The sequence below is a fragment of the Cornus florida genome, unplaced genomic scaffold (genome assembly GCF_030987335.1).
Source record: "Cornus florida cultivar Cherokee Brave unplaced genomic scaffold, ASM3098733v1 CherokeeBrave_3.0.0_Hap2_Chr01, whole genome shotgun sequence".
Classification (NCBI taxonomy): Eukaryota; Viridiplantae; Streptophyta; class Magnoliopsida; order Cornales; family Cornaceae; genus Cornus; species Cornus florida.
Window position 1 is genome coordinate 95,617,948 of NW_026775571.1, and position 15,747 is coordinate 95,633,694.

Genomic DNA, 15,747 nt, shown 5'->3' on the forward strand with positions numbered 1-15,747 from the left:
GACTAAAAACATGATTATCAATCAGTGGGCATCACACTCAAAAATTGCATAATTTATTTATAAATTTGTTTTTTAAAATGTAAAGTGTATAATGGTAAATTAAGTAAAATAATTTTATTTCCTTTCTTTTTTTATACATGTATTATTATTATTATTATTTTTTTATTAATCAATCAATTACCACTTTCCTTTCCTTTCCCTTCCCTTCCCTTCCTTTCCTTTCCCTTATTCCCTTATAACCAGTGAAAGGATGTATGGTGACATGTATCGATTAGGGTTCTAGGTCACGAATAGAGTGGTATCCCAGAGAGGGGGAATGGCTAATTGGAGGAGTTTTGGCGATCGACTACTGTATTGCCACCGGTCTACGCTAAAAAAATGGTGCAATTGTCCCTATCCAGTAAGATTTCACAACTCCAGCACCACCCGTGGCGGTGGTGATTTGCTACTTGGAGACATAAAAAAAGTTGCAACCTTTCCGCAGATTCCCGGGAGTTCTTCTTTTTCTCCTCCACCTGTAAGTTCTCCTCGATTACTATCTTCGTCGCCATTGCTTTTGCTACCTCCCGGAGTGGTTGTTGTTGATGATAACAGAAGTTCAGTAAACAGGAACAGCCGCAGCAATGACGACTATTTTCATTTTTTCAGCCTTTTGGAACAGAGTCAATTTAGGATTCCGAAGAATCTTAGTTGTATACGATGGCAGAGGGACCTCCTTACGCCGCAGAACGTCTCGCTATGTGGTGGCTCTTCTGATGGATGGTTGGCTTTCACCGACAAACGCAATGGCCACCCTTATCTATACAACCCATTAATGGAGTCTCCAGATTTCCCCTACATTCCCCTCCCTTCCCTCAAAAACGTCGACTTCTATTCCGATGTTCGCAAACCCCCCTTCTCCCCTTCTCCTAACCCTCTTCTCCTCACACAGTTCATCATCGAAGACCGGAGTTATTTTTACCTACGAAAGCTTGTTATGTCATCAGCACCATCATTCCCCTGTTATTCATCATCATCATCATCTCCTCTCGGAAATGATTGCACTATAATGGCCACCCACAGCGCAACTAGTGGGATTGTCTTCTGCAAACCCGGGGACGATAGGTGGACTAAGTTGAAGGATTCGCTCTTTGATTTTAGGGACATAATATATTTCAGCAAGGACGAGCGATTTTATGCCTTGGATTTCTCTCATCATAGCATGGAAGCTTGGGACCTCAGAGACCCTTCTTGTCCCAAAAATCAAGTGTTTGATCGTCCTTCCTTTTGTCCTGGGAAACTTGAGCACAAATTTTTGGATCGTTGTAATTTTAATTGGACCAACCATTTAGTTGAATCCTCTGGGGATCTTTTGCTGCTTAAAAGGTTTAGAGCTCCAAGTGTTGTTGATCAATCTGGCTTTGCACATCCTCAGAGGTTGGAAGAGAAAGTAATGGAGAATAACAATATTCATGATGAGGAATGGGAAAATCATTCCCTTCACAACCGTGATGCCACTCTGGGATTTGATGTTCATAAGTTTGATTTCGATCACAATAAGTGGGAACATGTGGAATGCTTAGGGGACCAGGCATTGTTTGTAGGATTGAATACTTCTTTCTCTATCTCAACTTGCGATTATCCGCAGTTGATGGGGAATTCTATCTACTTCACGGATGATCTTCATGGCCATGATAATGGAGTCTTTCACCTAGAAGATGGCTGCATAAAACCTTGTTATCCAAAGCAGATTGAAGATCATTAACTCACCCCAGTTTGGGTTGCCCAACACAATTTAGTTCTACAATAACAACTACATATCTATCTTGTTTTGGCTTACTAATTAGTTTCACTTTCTTCCTTTCATCTATTATTATTTTGGAATTGTGAGAATTTCATTGTATAATCACATCAGACAAGATATATGTTGCAGAATGTTGGTTTTATGAACTAGTCTAATGTCGAGAAGCAACATATTTGTTTATTCTATAAATATATAGATAGATATATGTGCTCAATTTTTCATTTTTTATTTCTTATAATTCTGTATTTGTCAATTTTTTTTTTTTAATATATATATATATTTATAATATTGTGTTTGTTTATTTTCTCTAATTCTTGTCAATATAGTTCCTTTATCTTCAATTTTTATTTTATTTTTGGCAGACTTCATTTTGGCCTTGCTACCCTCTGTATGTAGATTGTTATCCCGTAGTTATATGCTAATTGCTCTTTGCATCCAAAATTAATTCTTCCGTCTCTTATGAGCTAATTGATGAGAGAAGGTGATTAATTCTTCTTTTCCATAGATTATTATGCTGTTAAGAGCATATCTCTAGCCTGTGCAGCCCTAAGAATAAGAAGCAAGAGAAGGTTTTGGAAGGCCAAGAACAGCAAAACAAATCAAGAGTCTTGAAGGTGAACTCTGAGGAGACATGGGATTTCTATGTAACCCAATCCACCACCAACCAAGGTTGCCCTGTGAGCTACATTCTATGCCTCAACTTCTGATCTTCATATTCCATTTTTCAATCTTTGCATTTGAATCTCTAATTTCAGATATCTTAACCTGGAAGTTTCCTAGTCAAACTGAAAAAATTCCTTTAAAATGATCACTGAATATAATTCCTCGCTCAATTTTCTGTTTTACTCATTCCCTTTCTCGCGCGTGACAATCCTGTTGGTTTATTTCTCTATATGTGTATATTAAGTCAGCTTTTAAATACAACTATTTAGATAATACCTGGTGTAAATTAGTCACAAACAGCTATTATATCATTCTACTAATGATTTTGAGGGTGCAGTGATATACATATACATATATATATGATTATTTGGATTGTTTGCCACAGACATACCTTTCGAAAATATGTTTTATGTATTAATTGAATTATTTTTTTTTTTTCCTGCGGTGTTTATTGGTGGAACTGTAGATTGTGGCACACTTTACAGCTTCATGGTGCATGCCGTCAATGGCAATGAAGCCATTTTTGGAGGAATTGGCCTCAACTTACCAAGATGTACTGTTTCTCAGAATCTCACAGATGATGTGGATGATGTGAAGGTAATTCATCTCATTTCAGTGTAAGAACGATATAATATTCTGTTCTTATGTAAAATATGCATTGTGCACAAGAATGTGAATATTGAGATTATTTCTCTGCTTGTTGATTGGTATGTTACATATGCATTATTGTCTAGGGTTTATGTAGGATCAAAATTGGGATTTGATTTCATACATTTAATTGTACTTATCAAAAAAAATTCATACATTTAATTGGATTTTTTTTTCTTCATACAATTATTATTAATTTTTATTTTATTTTTTCATGTTAAAAGAAAGTCTTATTCAATATACCAAGTTCATATCGGTGAGTCATGAGTGTTTATAAAGTGCCCGCCAACATCTCCTAAATAATACAATTTTTAATATTAGACAAGTCTAAAACGTGCGCATTTCTAACAATGTCACAGAAGTGCCGGTGTCAGAAACATATCTGACATGGATAGGGCTTTAGAAGTGGGGAGTGCCCTCTCTTCTTAGGTGGTAGCAATCCTTGTAATAGGATTTATAGAGTGTGAGACTATTACCAAGGCTTTGACACATTCAATTAGACCTAGGGTTGTATAGGTCTTATGAATATTTATTTGCAACAAACTAACTTTTTGATGTACTGATAATCCTTCTTTAAAATTCAATTAATTAGTTTGATTACAGGTCTCAATTACAATTATATAAATATACAAAGTAAAATAAAGCAGAGATACACGACTCTTTACGTAGAAAACCCTAAAGAGAAAAAAAAATCACAGGACCTAGTTTGGGCGCCCAAAATCCACTATATGAGAAAAATATTACAGACTTAAGTTAATAGACTCTAAACCAAGGATCATTTAGTCCCACCTGACTCAGACTTGCACAAGACCTCCCTCAATCCTCCAACTGCTGATCCATCGACAACTCACTCCTAATTCAATCTGTTTCTCCATGGATTTCTGATCTCCACAACTAGTGGCGTCCAATCAACTTATTAATTGCTAACTAGTCAGTTGATGCTTTGATTCATAATTTCAATTCTGCTCCTTGCTTTAATTTTTTCTATCAAGTATAGTATATTAATTTATGAAGAAGCCTAGAGTGATTATCAAAGTACTTGTAGTCCACTGAAGATAACAATATAATACAAATGAGTATGTATGAGTTGCTTGCATGTCTTCTCTTACCATCCTTGCCCTTTTTTGACCAAATTTAATATTATCTGTGCCCTTTTTCGACCAAAGGCTGGTTCTTTGCTAGCCATGGCTGAGCTACCAAGGATGTAGAGGTTTGCCAAAAAGATTTTCACAATGGTGTTTTAATCTATACGCGTTGCTTAGGGTATTGTGAGTGACCCCCTTCACCATTGATCACTTTGGTGTGTGGTCTTTGTTGTTGAATTATTAGGCCTCTATCTGACCTTATATATTATACAAATACCAAGTTAGGGGATGAGGTACTAATTGCTATTTGGTCAAGGCTGCTCCCTACATCAGTTGAATGTTAGTGGCTGCCATCAGATTGGGCATTCTGGAATTATAGCCATTGCAAGAGGCTTAGCTACCTAGACATAAGTGTTCTTCAAAGATGGTGTTTATATGTCATTTTTTCTATGATCAGTTACTATGGTCCTAACTGTTATTTTGATTTCCAAATATAAACATTTGATTACTAGCATACTTTCATGAGGTCTTCGATATTGTTGTTTTGATGTATGCCTAACTTATTAGTTTAATTACTTTCATCTTTATTGAATTTCAGGATATCAAGGAATCAGTTCCATCAGATTTCAGGCATCAATTTTCATTCCTTGTTCAATCAATGCTTCAGGTAAACACTTGTATTCCATAGTCAGTAGAAGTGCAGGGTTTTAGTGCACAACATTTATGAATAAGATAACAACAATGCTAGAGAGTCTTAAGTGTTGTATTTTTTCTCAATCATAAACCATTGGAGGTATCACATTCTGACCTTGGTTTGAGTGGGGATCCAAGAAGGAACCAGTTCTGTACTTAACAAAAAAAAAAAGAAGGAACCAGTTCTGAATTTGATTTCCATTTCAGTAGTGCTGCATTTTTTTTCACTAACAAAAACTTTGAATTAGTTACATGTTTTGTGAAATACTAAATGCCAATTCTTGTGTTTTCTCCTATGTTATGATCCATTCCATTTTTAGCTCATCAAGAACCATGTAATTAATAGTTAAACTGATCAGGAGCCTTGAATAATTCCTCAGTCAATAATTTCATTTTTGTGATAGTTTTCTGAGCAATTCTTGATGTAATAAAGTAATGAACTAGATGGTGTTGGTTTTTTTCAGCCTCAAGAATAAACTTTAGATTCTTGTTTAGGTCAATTAAAGGAGTTAGTAACCTTATTAGGCTTGCACCAGTGAGTTTAAAAGAGTAAATATGATATTCTTTTGATAAGTTTTACAAATAGCTCTGTACTCAGTTTTTTCAGGTTCTCCAACGGATCACCCATTGAAACTCAATTTGAGGAATGCACAAGGGGGACTATTCCATATATGCATTAGACTGAATTTTTTTTGATAAAGAGTTGAATGCCACAGCAGACGAGTGTCCACTGATGTCCATGATTTCACATCGCAGCATCGGGGTGCCAGAGGTTAGTTGTATGCTTTTGTGTGCTAAGAAACCTTCAAAATTTGATGATACACATTTTAACTTATTAATCCACATAAATAAGGTAAAATTTTCAATTAATTTTGTGGCATCTTAAGACATAATCTATTGTTGATATTATTATCTTACATTGTTTTGTAGCCAACTGTTGTCTGGGTTTACTAGTTATCATTACCAAACTCCTCTTTTTTACTTCCACAGTTTCAATTAGAATTGAGATATCAAAACAGAATGAAAATAGGTAGCTAACTGCCCTTACTGTTAGTACTATTTCATGTTTTAGAATATGTTTATCTGAAGCAAATTTGTGATTGAAATTACATCATATTTGCATTACATCTTGTGGTTCACCTCCATATCTATTTGTATGAAAATGGTTATTAAACTGATATGTTCTTTAATTTTCTAAAGATGATATGTTCTTTAATTTTCTTCTCTTTTGAATTCTAGGTCATATATGTAGTGAGTGACATGGTTTTTCTTTCATTTGAAATGGGTCTTTATTTTATTTTATTTTATTTTTTTATTTTTTATAATATTGAAAATATGGTGATAGTGACTTGCTTACCAGTTACCAGCAACCAAAGAATCCTGAAACTTTCCCTGCTTTGCTTTTCTGCCATTTGGATTACTAGGTATGGTTTTCTTAATATGAATTTCTACTTTTATGTTTACTTAATTGAGTAGCAACCAGTGATTAACCACTTCCCTTTTTTTTTTTTCTTTTTTTTTTTCCTGAGGATAATCATTGTGATACAAGGGAAATTCTTAACTCAAAACACAGCCTAAAGATTGTGAACATGATGAGGTTGATTATACAAGTTTTGGTGTTTTATTGTCTAAATTATATGTTTGTGAGCTTCTTGTTATTAACAGAGGCTAAGCATGTTAAATAATTTTGGTTTACTGTAGTCAGTCTGGTATGTTTAATACAAATTGTCCTCCTTTATAGTTGATGAAAAAAAAGAGAGTTTTTTTCTTCTATGTATTTGTAGGTTGTGGTTTGGGTGGACATAAAGAGAGTTTTGAAGAATAGGTTTTGTAAAAGTATTCTGTGAAATTTTCTGATAATTTATGTAAAAGTACTTTGAATATTTTGGAAAATTTTGTTTAAATAAATTTTCAGCCCTTAAAATTTCTAATTTGTTTCGGTAAAGTACAATTTTGTAAAGATGTTTGTGTTGGTTTACTATAATGAATAGATTTTGTATACAATTTTGTAGGCTTAGATGTGTATGGATATGTATACTATATTTTTTAGGTTGAGAGTTCTTGTGGATAGTATTTTGTATTGGTTAAGAACTACTATATAAGTAGGTTCAGCTTTTTTAATCTGCCAAATAAAATAAAATAAATAAAATAGGTATTTATCTCTGGAAAGGATTTTTTTTATTTATTTTTTATTTTTTTAAATTTAAAAATAAGACATTTAGCGGCGGTCAAGACTGCCGCCATATCACAAAAACATGGAAAGTAGATTGTCTTTCCCACTTTTAGCAGCGGTTTTGACCGCCGCTAAAAGCCATATCTGTTGTAGTGTGTACCACATATTTTACAATCTTCTGAATCTGAGCTTCAAATTTGTGGATTCTTTAAAACAATATATGTAGCTCGACACATCTTCAGCTGTGCATGTCTGTGCGTGCTCTCACTTGATTGCATTGTGCCTTGTGTTCTTTCATACCCTTGAATTTTGGATCACTTTGACGCTAAACAACTGAGGTATGGTTTTCTTGGTTCAACTTTAATTTTGCTTGAAAGTTCTTGTACAAAATTTCAACTCTAATTCTGCTATGCTCATCTTGTGCCCTTTTGTTCTTTAATTCTGCTTGAAAGTTCAGATACAAAATACATGACTCTGTGGATTTGAATCAAATGAGGATTTCCGGAATTTGTTTACAAGATTATGGTTGTAGAGAGACAACTGAACAAGTTAAACCACAGCTTTTCTTGTTACAATAAGAGTTATTAACAAGGAAGACAAGATGACTCGATCAATGGGTTGCCTCCCCTTCTGGCAAGTATACCATAAAACGCACCATCTCATCGTTGTCTCATCTCTCTCCCCGCCAACTCCCATGGTTTTATCTAGTATGGAAATCAAGAGCCATCTCTAGGACAAAAGCTGCTCCTTTGAATTGTTTTTCCGATCGAAACTCCCCTCCCTTGATCAAGGAAGCTTAGATTATCTCCACATTCCCATGCCCAATACCTATTGTCTTCGCTTAGCCACCTCAGAAAGTCACATTAATTCTTCGATTGTGAATTTTTCTCTCCCATTTGGAGCTTACCTCCAATCCAAATGCAGATTCTACCCCAGTAGTTCCAATTGGAGCCAATTATACTTAGGACCAGACACCACAGGAAATGGGAAAGTATTAGAAATGTTGTTTACAAATTTGCCTTGTCATCTACCATATAGCATGTCTGAGGCGAAAGGAATAGTACAATCTTCCAGAATTTTTTGTCAACACAGACTATTATCCTGATCTCTGAAACTTTGAGATCGGTCAAAGGTGGGGATTTCACTGAGCGAATGGATCTTCTCGACCATGTGTGGTCGCCCACCTCCAATGCCGCCACCGAATTAATAACCTAAGTGAGCAGCAGCGAGTGAATTTGTGCTCTCCCCCTTGCTTGAGAAGTCACTAATCACCGGAGCCGCCTCCAACAATCTTTTGTACCGGTTACAAATTACTACACTAGCCGTTACTAACGGCTGTTCAAAGTTCACACCTAATGTATTTAGCTTTGGTTGGGCTAAGATGTTTTTAGACGTCTTGGATTAGCCAAGTCTTGTGTTGGTGAGTCAGTGTACTGCTTGTACTCGTCATAAAAGTCTAGTCTTGTTTCACTAGAGAAATATGGACACAGTGATATGATAAATCTCAAAGAAAATAAGACACAGATAAGACACAGATGGGACAAGAATATAACAATAATATAATAATATAATTTATTTTTATATAAATAAAATTAATTCTTGTTCAATTTGTATTATTTACATTCATAAACATGATATTTAAGTCCCACCATATATATATCTCATATTTTTATTAAAAATAAAATAAAGATGTACAAACCCAGATGAACTTGTATTCAAAAGTACTCCAAAATTCTTGTAACCAAACAAGCACTCAAAGTGAAAAGATTTGTGTCTGACACGTCTATCTCTTCCCATTATTTTCTCTCTTTCATTGACACATCTCTGAAAGGTCCTTCTCCGGCCCTGAATCTAGTTATTGGATGAACTCAAGACTAACAACTCCAAACGATTTGAGCCAAGAATGTTTGAGCTAAGATTGCATTCTGTTATGTATATATATATAGTTGTATTGTAAACATTTGACAGTTTATACAATGATTTGTATGTTGATTTCTAGGATTATTCGGATATTCACATATCATCTTCGTCTTTTTCTTTTTCAAAGAAAGAAGTTTGATTGGACCAGGACGTGTAATCCGGCGTGGATAAAAATAAAATAAAATAATCGGATACTTTTGTGAAGTGTCGGACACGTGTTCGAGCCTCCAACACGTTTGTCCGTATTTGACACGTGTCCGACACCGGTACGTTGCAACACTTGGCGGTGTCACTGCTTCATAGTATTTGGTCAATTCTAATTCCACCAATTATTTGGAATTAGAATGAGGTTGTGTTTGGCGGTATGGAATTGGAGTCGGACACGTGTTCGAGCCTCCAACACATTTGTCCATATTTGACACGTGTTCGACACCGGTACGTTGCAACACTTGGCGGTGTCAGTGCTTCACAGTGTTTCGTCAATTCTAATTCCACCAATTCTTTGGAATTAGAATGAGGTTGTGTTTGGCGGTATGGAATTGGTTGAATTGGAAAAATTTTTGATTCTTAGTTACTTTTCTCCAATTTTACCAATTTCAATTTCAATTCTAATTCCAATTCCAAAGCTTTAATTTCATGTTTGCTAAACATAGTCCAAGTGGAATTGAAGAAAATTTTAATTTAATTTTGTAAGTTGGTTTTTTTCAATTCCACTAATATTAATTTTAAGAATTCAATTTTGTACAGCGGAACATAGCTTATGAGTAATAAGTGCGTAAAGCCAAGAAGTGCCTTAAAAACAACAGCTTTATTACGATTTCGAAGTGAAGAAAACCTGGACCGCCTTCTAATTTTAGCTTGCAAATGGATGACCATGCACTCTTACCTCCTGTTTTCTTCATCTTTGCATAAAGCTCTCAAACTAGTATTTAGCTCACTCGCTGCTTATGATAGTGCTACGCGACTCTAATAACTAATTGTACCCATAAGAGAGTAAACCAATATTAGGAAACTAATATTATTATAATTTATATTAAACGGTCTTCTTTTCAATTATTATTTACTTACTTAAGAAATCTATTATTTCATTATTTTTCTTATATAAGAATACTATTGTAATAAAATTAAAACAATAAATGAAAAATTTTGGTGATTAATTTCAACTTAAAGAATTATTAGTGGCTGATCTCCTTTCAAAGAATCAATTTAGGTCTTGAACCATAACAATAGAACTACAACCTTTGATCAAGTTGATTGAGTTGGTAAAACCTGCAGCCCAACTACCTCCCAACATTGCACTAATTTTTTTATTTAAATCGTGCTATGAAAAAATGAATAAAAGATTATGTTCATGATCATTAAAGCATTTCCATCTGTATTTTTAAATTTTATATGACAAATTCATTTGAGATATGACGTGGTAAATTAGCATATAAAATTTTGGCACACACACACTATATATGTGTGTGTGTATAAAAGAATTCCCCTTGAAATGTCAAATTTATTGATTTATTAACATTTTATCTTTGAGCAGTGCAAAATTTGAGATGTGACCTTAAATATGAAGTGACAATAGCTAAAAAGACATTAACGTCCTGTAATTTAATCCATATTAGGATTAAGTGCATTAAACTGCCCGGAACATTTTTCTCTTTCTCAAAAAACTCTCTTCAACTATCATAAAGACACTTATCCCATGGCCGTGTGAAATTTAACGGCAAAGAAAGGAACTGTGTCACGTGAATAGATTATATATATATATATATATATACACACACACGCGCGCGCATCCCTCCTCTCTCTCCAACCACCTGCACTTTCCATGGCCAATATCACCTCCACTGTCCGTCCACAGCTGCCATCGCCACCGCTGCTGTCTCCCCCACAAAGATTCTTCCTCCCTCGCAACCACTTCCACCATCCACGACCGCCACCACCAGTCTCTCTCTCCAATTCACCTCCCTCCTTTATTTTATTTTATTTTATTTATTTTTTTTGGGACGACGAAAAGGTGGGAAAACATTCAACAAAAAATTGTTTTGTTTCTTTTAAACTAATAATTATTTCTACCAAAAAAAATATTATAAAGGCTTATTTTAAATATAAATAATAGAAGTAAATATTAAATAATTATATTATAAAATTTAATAATCCATCATTTTACTATTTCTATACTAAAAACGGATATCATCAAATACAAATGACTTTTTTTTTTAAGTATTTGAAATTGAGTAGTTGTGGTATGTATAATCACTTTCATGCTATCCAAATTAACTAACTAATGTTTTCCTATAATTTTCTTGAATAAATTTTCATGCTAATTACCAAATGCATGCTAAAAAATTACTTTTCTCTTCTTGAATAAAGGTAATGTAAAATTACTTTTCTCTTCTTGAATAAATGTAATGTTTGATTACTCAATACAACGTTTAATTTTAAACAGATTAATTCTTTGTTTGGTTGGAGGGATGGAAAAATAGATAGAAATGATAGGGGAAGGGATGGATGAGGCATCCCCAGGGAAGGGAAGGTGTCTCTCTCACTTTTTGTTTGATTGAATAGAATGGATAGTAGAAATGATGGATGGGGTGACACATTTGTTTTGTTTGGTTAGAAGGAAGGGAAATAGGGTTTTTATATTCTTTTTACTAGTATGCCCTCAGTATTTAAAAATTTAAAAATTTTATATCTATTCCAAATTTGTAGGAAGGTTAGAAATAAAAAATCATATTTGTGTTAGTTATTATTTCTTTCTCTCCCCTCTTTCTTCTAATTTTGGACGAACAGAGAAATACAAATGAAGGAAGGATGAAGTATCCCTCCTTGCTTCTTCCCGTTTTTCCCTTCCCTCCAACTAAATACGAAAAAGTTAATTCATCCCCCCTTTCATCTATCTCTCCTCAATCCTTCCCTCCAACCAAACATAGTATAATAGTGCTTCTCTAAGTAAGCCCGTTTAATAATATAATTTGAATATCAATAAAAAAACAAAAGATAAACCTCACTTAAAATGGGATAAAATTTTGCAAAAGTTTTGGCGGCTAATGTATTGCCACCGGTCTACGCTAAAAACATGGTGCAAATGTTCCAATCCGGCTAGATTTCACAACTCCAGCACCACCCGCAGCGGTGGTGGAGGTGGTGGTGATTTGCTCCTTGGTGGCATCAAAAAAGCTGCAACCTTTCCGCGGATCCCCGGTTGTTCATCTTGTTCTCCTCCACCTGTAAGTCCTCCTCGATCACTATCTTCCTCACCATTGCTTATGCTACCTCCTGGGGTGGTGGTTGTCGATGATCCCCAATATTCAGTAAACAACAGCAGCAGCAATGACGACTATTTTCATTTCTTCAGCCTTTCGGAAGAGAGACAATTTAGGGTTGGAAGAATCTTCGTATACCATGGCAAAGGGACCTCCTTACGCCCAACGCGGCCCAATTTGGGGGCTCTTCTCATGGATGGTTGGCCTTTACCAACCGTCGCAACGGCCAACCTTACCTCTACAACCCATTAATGGAGTTTCCTGATTTCCCCTACATTCCCCTCCCTTCCTTCGAAACCCTCCGCAGAAGCGGCATTCGCCAACTCAAACCCTCTCCCCTATCCCCTTCCCCTTCTCTCCTCACACAGTTCCTAAGTACGCCCTTCCACCCCACAAATTTCAATCTCAAGGTGGACACACAGGAGTATGTTTCCTGAGAAGACGAAATGAATAATTTTTACCTGGAAAAACTTGTTATGTCATCAGCCCCATCACTTCCCTGTTATTCATCATCATCACCATCATCCCTAAGAAATGATTGCACTATAATGGCCGTCCACAGCCCAACCGATGAGATTGTGTTCTGCAAACCCGGGGACGAAAGGTGGACTGTATTATTGGACACGCGGAAATTTTACTGACATGATATATTTTAGCAAGGATGAGCGATTTTATGTTGTGACAGACTCTTATAATAATTTTCGCATGGAAGCTTGGGACCTCAGAGATCCTTCTTGTCCCAAAAATCAACTGCTTTACCATTCAAAAAAAAAATATCAAGTGTTTGTTTCTCCTCACTTTTGTCTTGAGAAGTTTCAGGACAAGCTTCAAGTGACATCTTATTTAGTTGAATCCTCTGGTGATCTTTTGCTGCTTTCCAGGTTTAGAGTTCAGGACAAATCTGGCTTTTTGCATCCAGAGAAGGTAGTGGAGAATAAGATTAATGATGAGGAATGGCAAAATGATTTCCTTCACCAGGATGATGATGATGATGATTGGACTAGTGGATTTAATGTTCATAAGTTTGATTTCGATCACAGTAAATGGGAACATGTGGAATGTTTAGGCAACAGGGCATTTTTTGTGGGTTTTAATAATTCTTTCTCCCTCTCAACTCGCGATTATCCGGAGCTAATGAGAAATTCTATCCACTTCACGGCAACAGATCATGACAGATACCATTATCCTAATTACCATGACAATGGCATCTTTCACCTAGAAGGTGGCTGCATAGAACCTTGTTATCCAAGAAGGTTGAAAATCATGGACTCACCTCTAGTTTGGGTTGCCCCTAGCACAATGTAGTTCTACCATATCAATTATATATCTATCTCCTCCATTCATCTAGGTAAGTTAGTTGATTCTGTTTTGTTATGGTTAATAAGAACAAGGTTGTGATGTTTATCACCCTTGATTATGCATGCAATTGCCTAAAGGGTTGATTGTGGTGCTAAACTGATTGTGCTTGAAATGTATTTTTTTTTTTTTGGAATTTGTATTATTAAAACTCAAAGATTTGACTTCTGCCCTACAATATTATTGTTTTTTATCCAATTGTGAGAATTCCATTGTATAATCAAATGATGCAAGATAAACCAGTCCAATGGCGAGAACCAACGTATATACTTGTTTGCTCTTTTAATATATAAATATATGTGATCAAATTTTTATTCTTCTTATAATTGTGTTGTGTTTTGTCAATAAAAAAATTAATTAATTTTTTTTTTATAATTTCAGTGGTGTCATTGAGAATTCTTCCCTATCGTCAAACCAAACAAAAGGAATGATTTACACTGTGGCATAAGCAATACACACATTAAACTGCATTCATCGACCACACACGGATTTGAGGCTTGAAGCCTCTGCAGTTCAATCTTGAGGGCACGTTTGTGCAGACATTCTAGTTGTCCCTGAGGGTCAGGGTTTGTATCAAAATTTGTAAATTAAAATTGAATATTGTAATTATATAAAGCAGTTGCCAGATAGTGAAAGACAAAAGGGGGAATGAGAATTCAATACAAGTGTGAAATGTTTTAAGGAATTTAAAAATGGGTCAAAGGAGTTATAACAAAATTAAAGGACATCTCAAATGAGAAACAGTGGAACAGGACCAAAAAAAAATAGTTAAAAAACAGCAGCCACAAGGATTGTGTTGAGTCCAAACCCAAATAACAAGCCCAAAGACACGAAGTCTAACAACAACATTGAAATGATAGTTACAGTCTCCTTCTAATTCGGTGAACATGGAAGTTAAATCCTCTTGAGGGTGCTTGAAGCCTCAATTGTTAAGGCTCCTCCTCTCTCATTACAACTTCTTTTCTTTTCTTTTCTCCATTCATTACAATCTGACAATCTTACCCCCATTGAAAATTTATTTGAATAAATTTTTTGGAGCATTGGACCTACTTTTTCTAAATCAAATTTTATTGTTCTTTACTTTAAATTTTGTAGGTTTATTAATTTTCTTTTCAAAAGTGTCTTATTAATTTTTTGTTATTATAAATTAACTTGTATATTTTGTTTGTGAGTTGTGATCATTTTTATTTATATGATTGAATGTATAAATAAACTAATCACATTCCAAAAAAGAGTTATTGATAAAATTGTTATAACTAATAATCAAAACATAACCGAAACAATTTTAAATGAAAATTCAATAAATAAATAATCAAGCTTTCTAAAAGAATTAAAAATTTATACAATTAAATGTCTATTTTTTATATTTTGCCTAAGTCCTCAAATTAAATTGAGCTGGGAACACTTTGCTAAATGATGTAGAAACCTTTTTATTATTATTATGATTAAACTCTTAGACACATTACACATGTATAAATATGAAATCAACATGTAGGTGATTTTTGGTTGTTGGTGATGTTTTCCATGTGCTTGTCTAAATAATGACTTAAAATTAAATAAGACGGCAATTATTTGGTATATTTAGGAGGTAGCAGCCAAATTTGAGAAAAAAGCCATGCCAACATTTCTGCTGATGAGGAAAGGTGCTCAAATCCAGATGAGACAAGGAAAAGGATAGAGGGTCGTAGTCATGGTATATATATATATATGTATGTATGTATGTATGTATGTATGTGCTTGTTTACATACATCTTTAGAAAAAACACAATATGTGGCTGGTCCAGCTTTAAGTATGAGAGTGACCTGGTCTAAATGTGATTTCCATCTCAAATTATGTAAATTATTATATAAGTTTATATAGAATCGTTTCCCCATTCATATGGTGATCACGAAGATGTATAGAATAATTTTCCCTAGGTTTGATTTTTTATTTTTTATTTTTTATTTAAGGAAAAGAAAAGAAAAGAAAACTGTGACAAATTTGTCAAGTTTCATGACCACATATTTTTAATGACTTGATTCACAAATCCCAGCAGGTTGTTAATGTAAAATAATCTTCTGAAATTTCATGTTCTTGAATCAATAATTGTAGTTCATCAAAATTTTCATATATATATATATATATATATGAGGAGGCCCGAGATGACATGGGCCGGATATGACTTG

The 15,747-nt window shown here is 34.5% G+C and overlaps 1 protein-coding gene across 1 annotated transcript; it reads left to right on the forward strand.

Annotated features, from left to right (window-relative positions):
* Nucleotides 1-316: 316 nt before the first annotated feature.
* On the forward strand, nt 317-1,744 carry LOC132278127 (uncharacterized). Its single transcript, XM_059779945.1, has one exon. It carries the CDS (start codon nt 317-319, stop codon nt 1,742-1,744), a length of 1,428 nt encoding a protein of 475 aa, XP_059635928.1.
* Nucleotides 1,745-15,747: the final 14,003 nt, after the last annotated feature.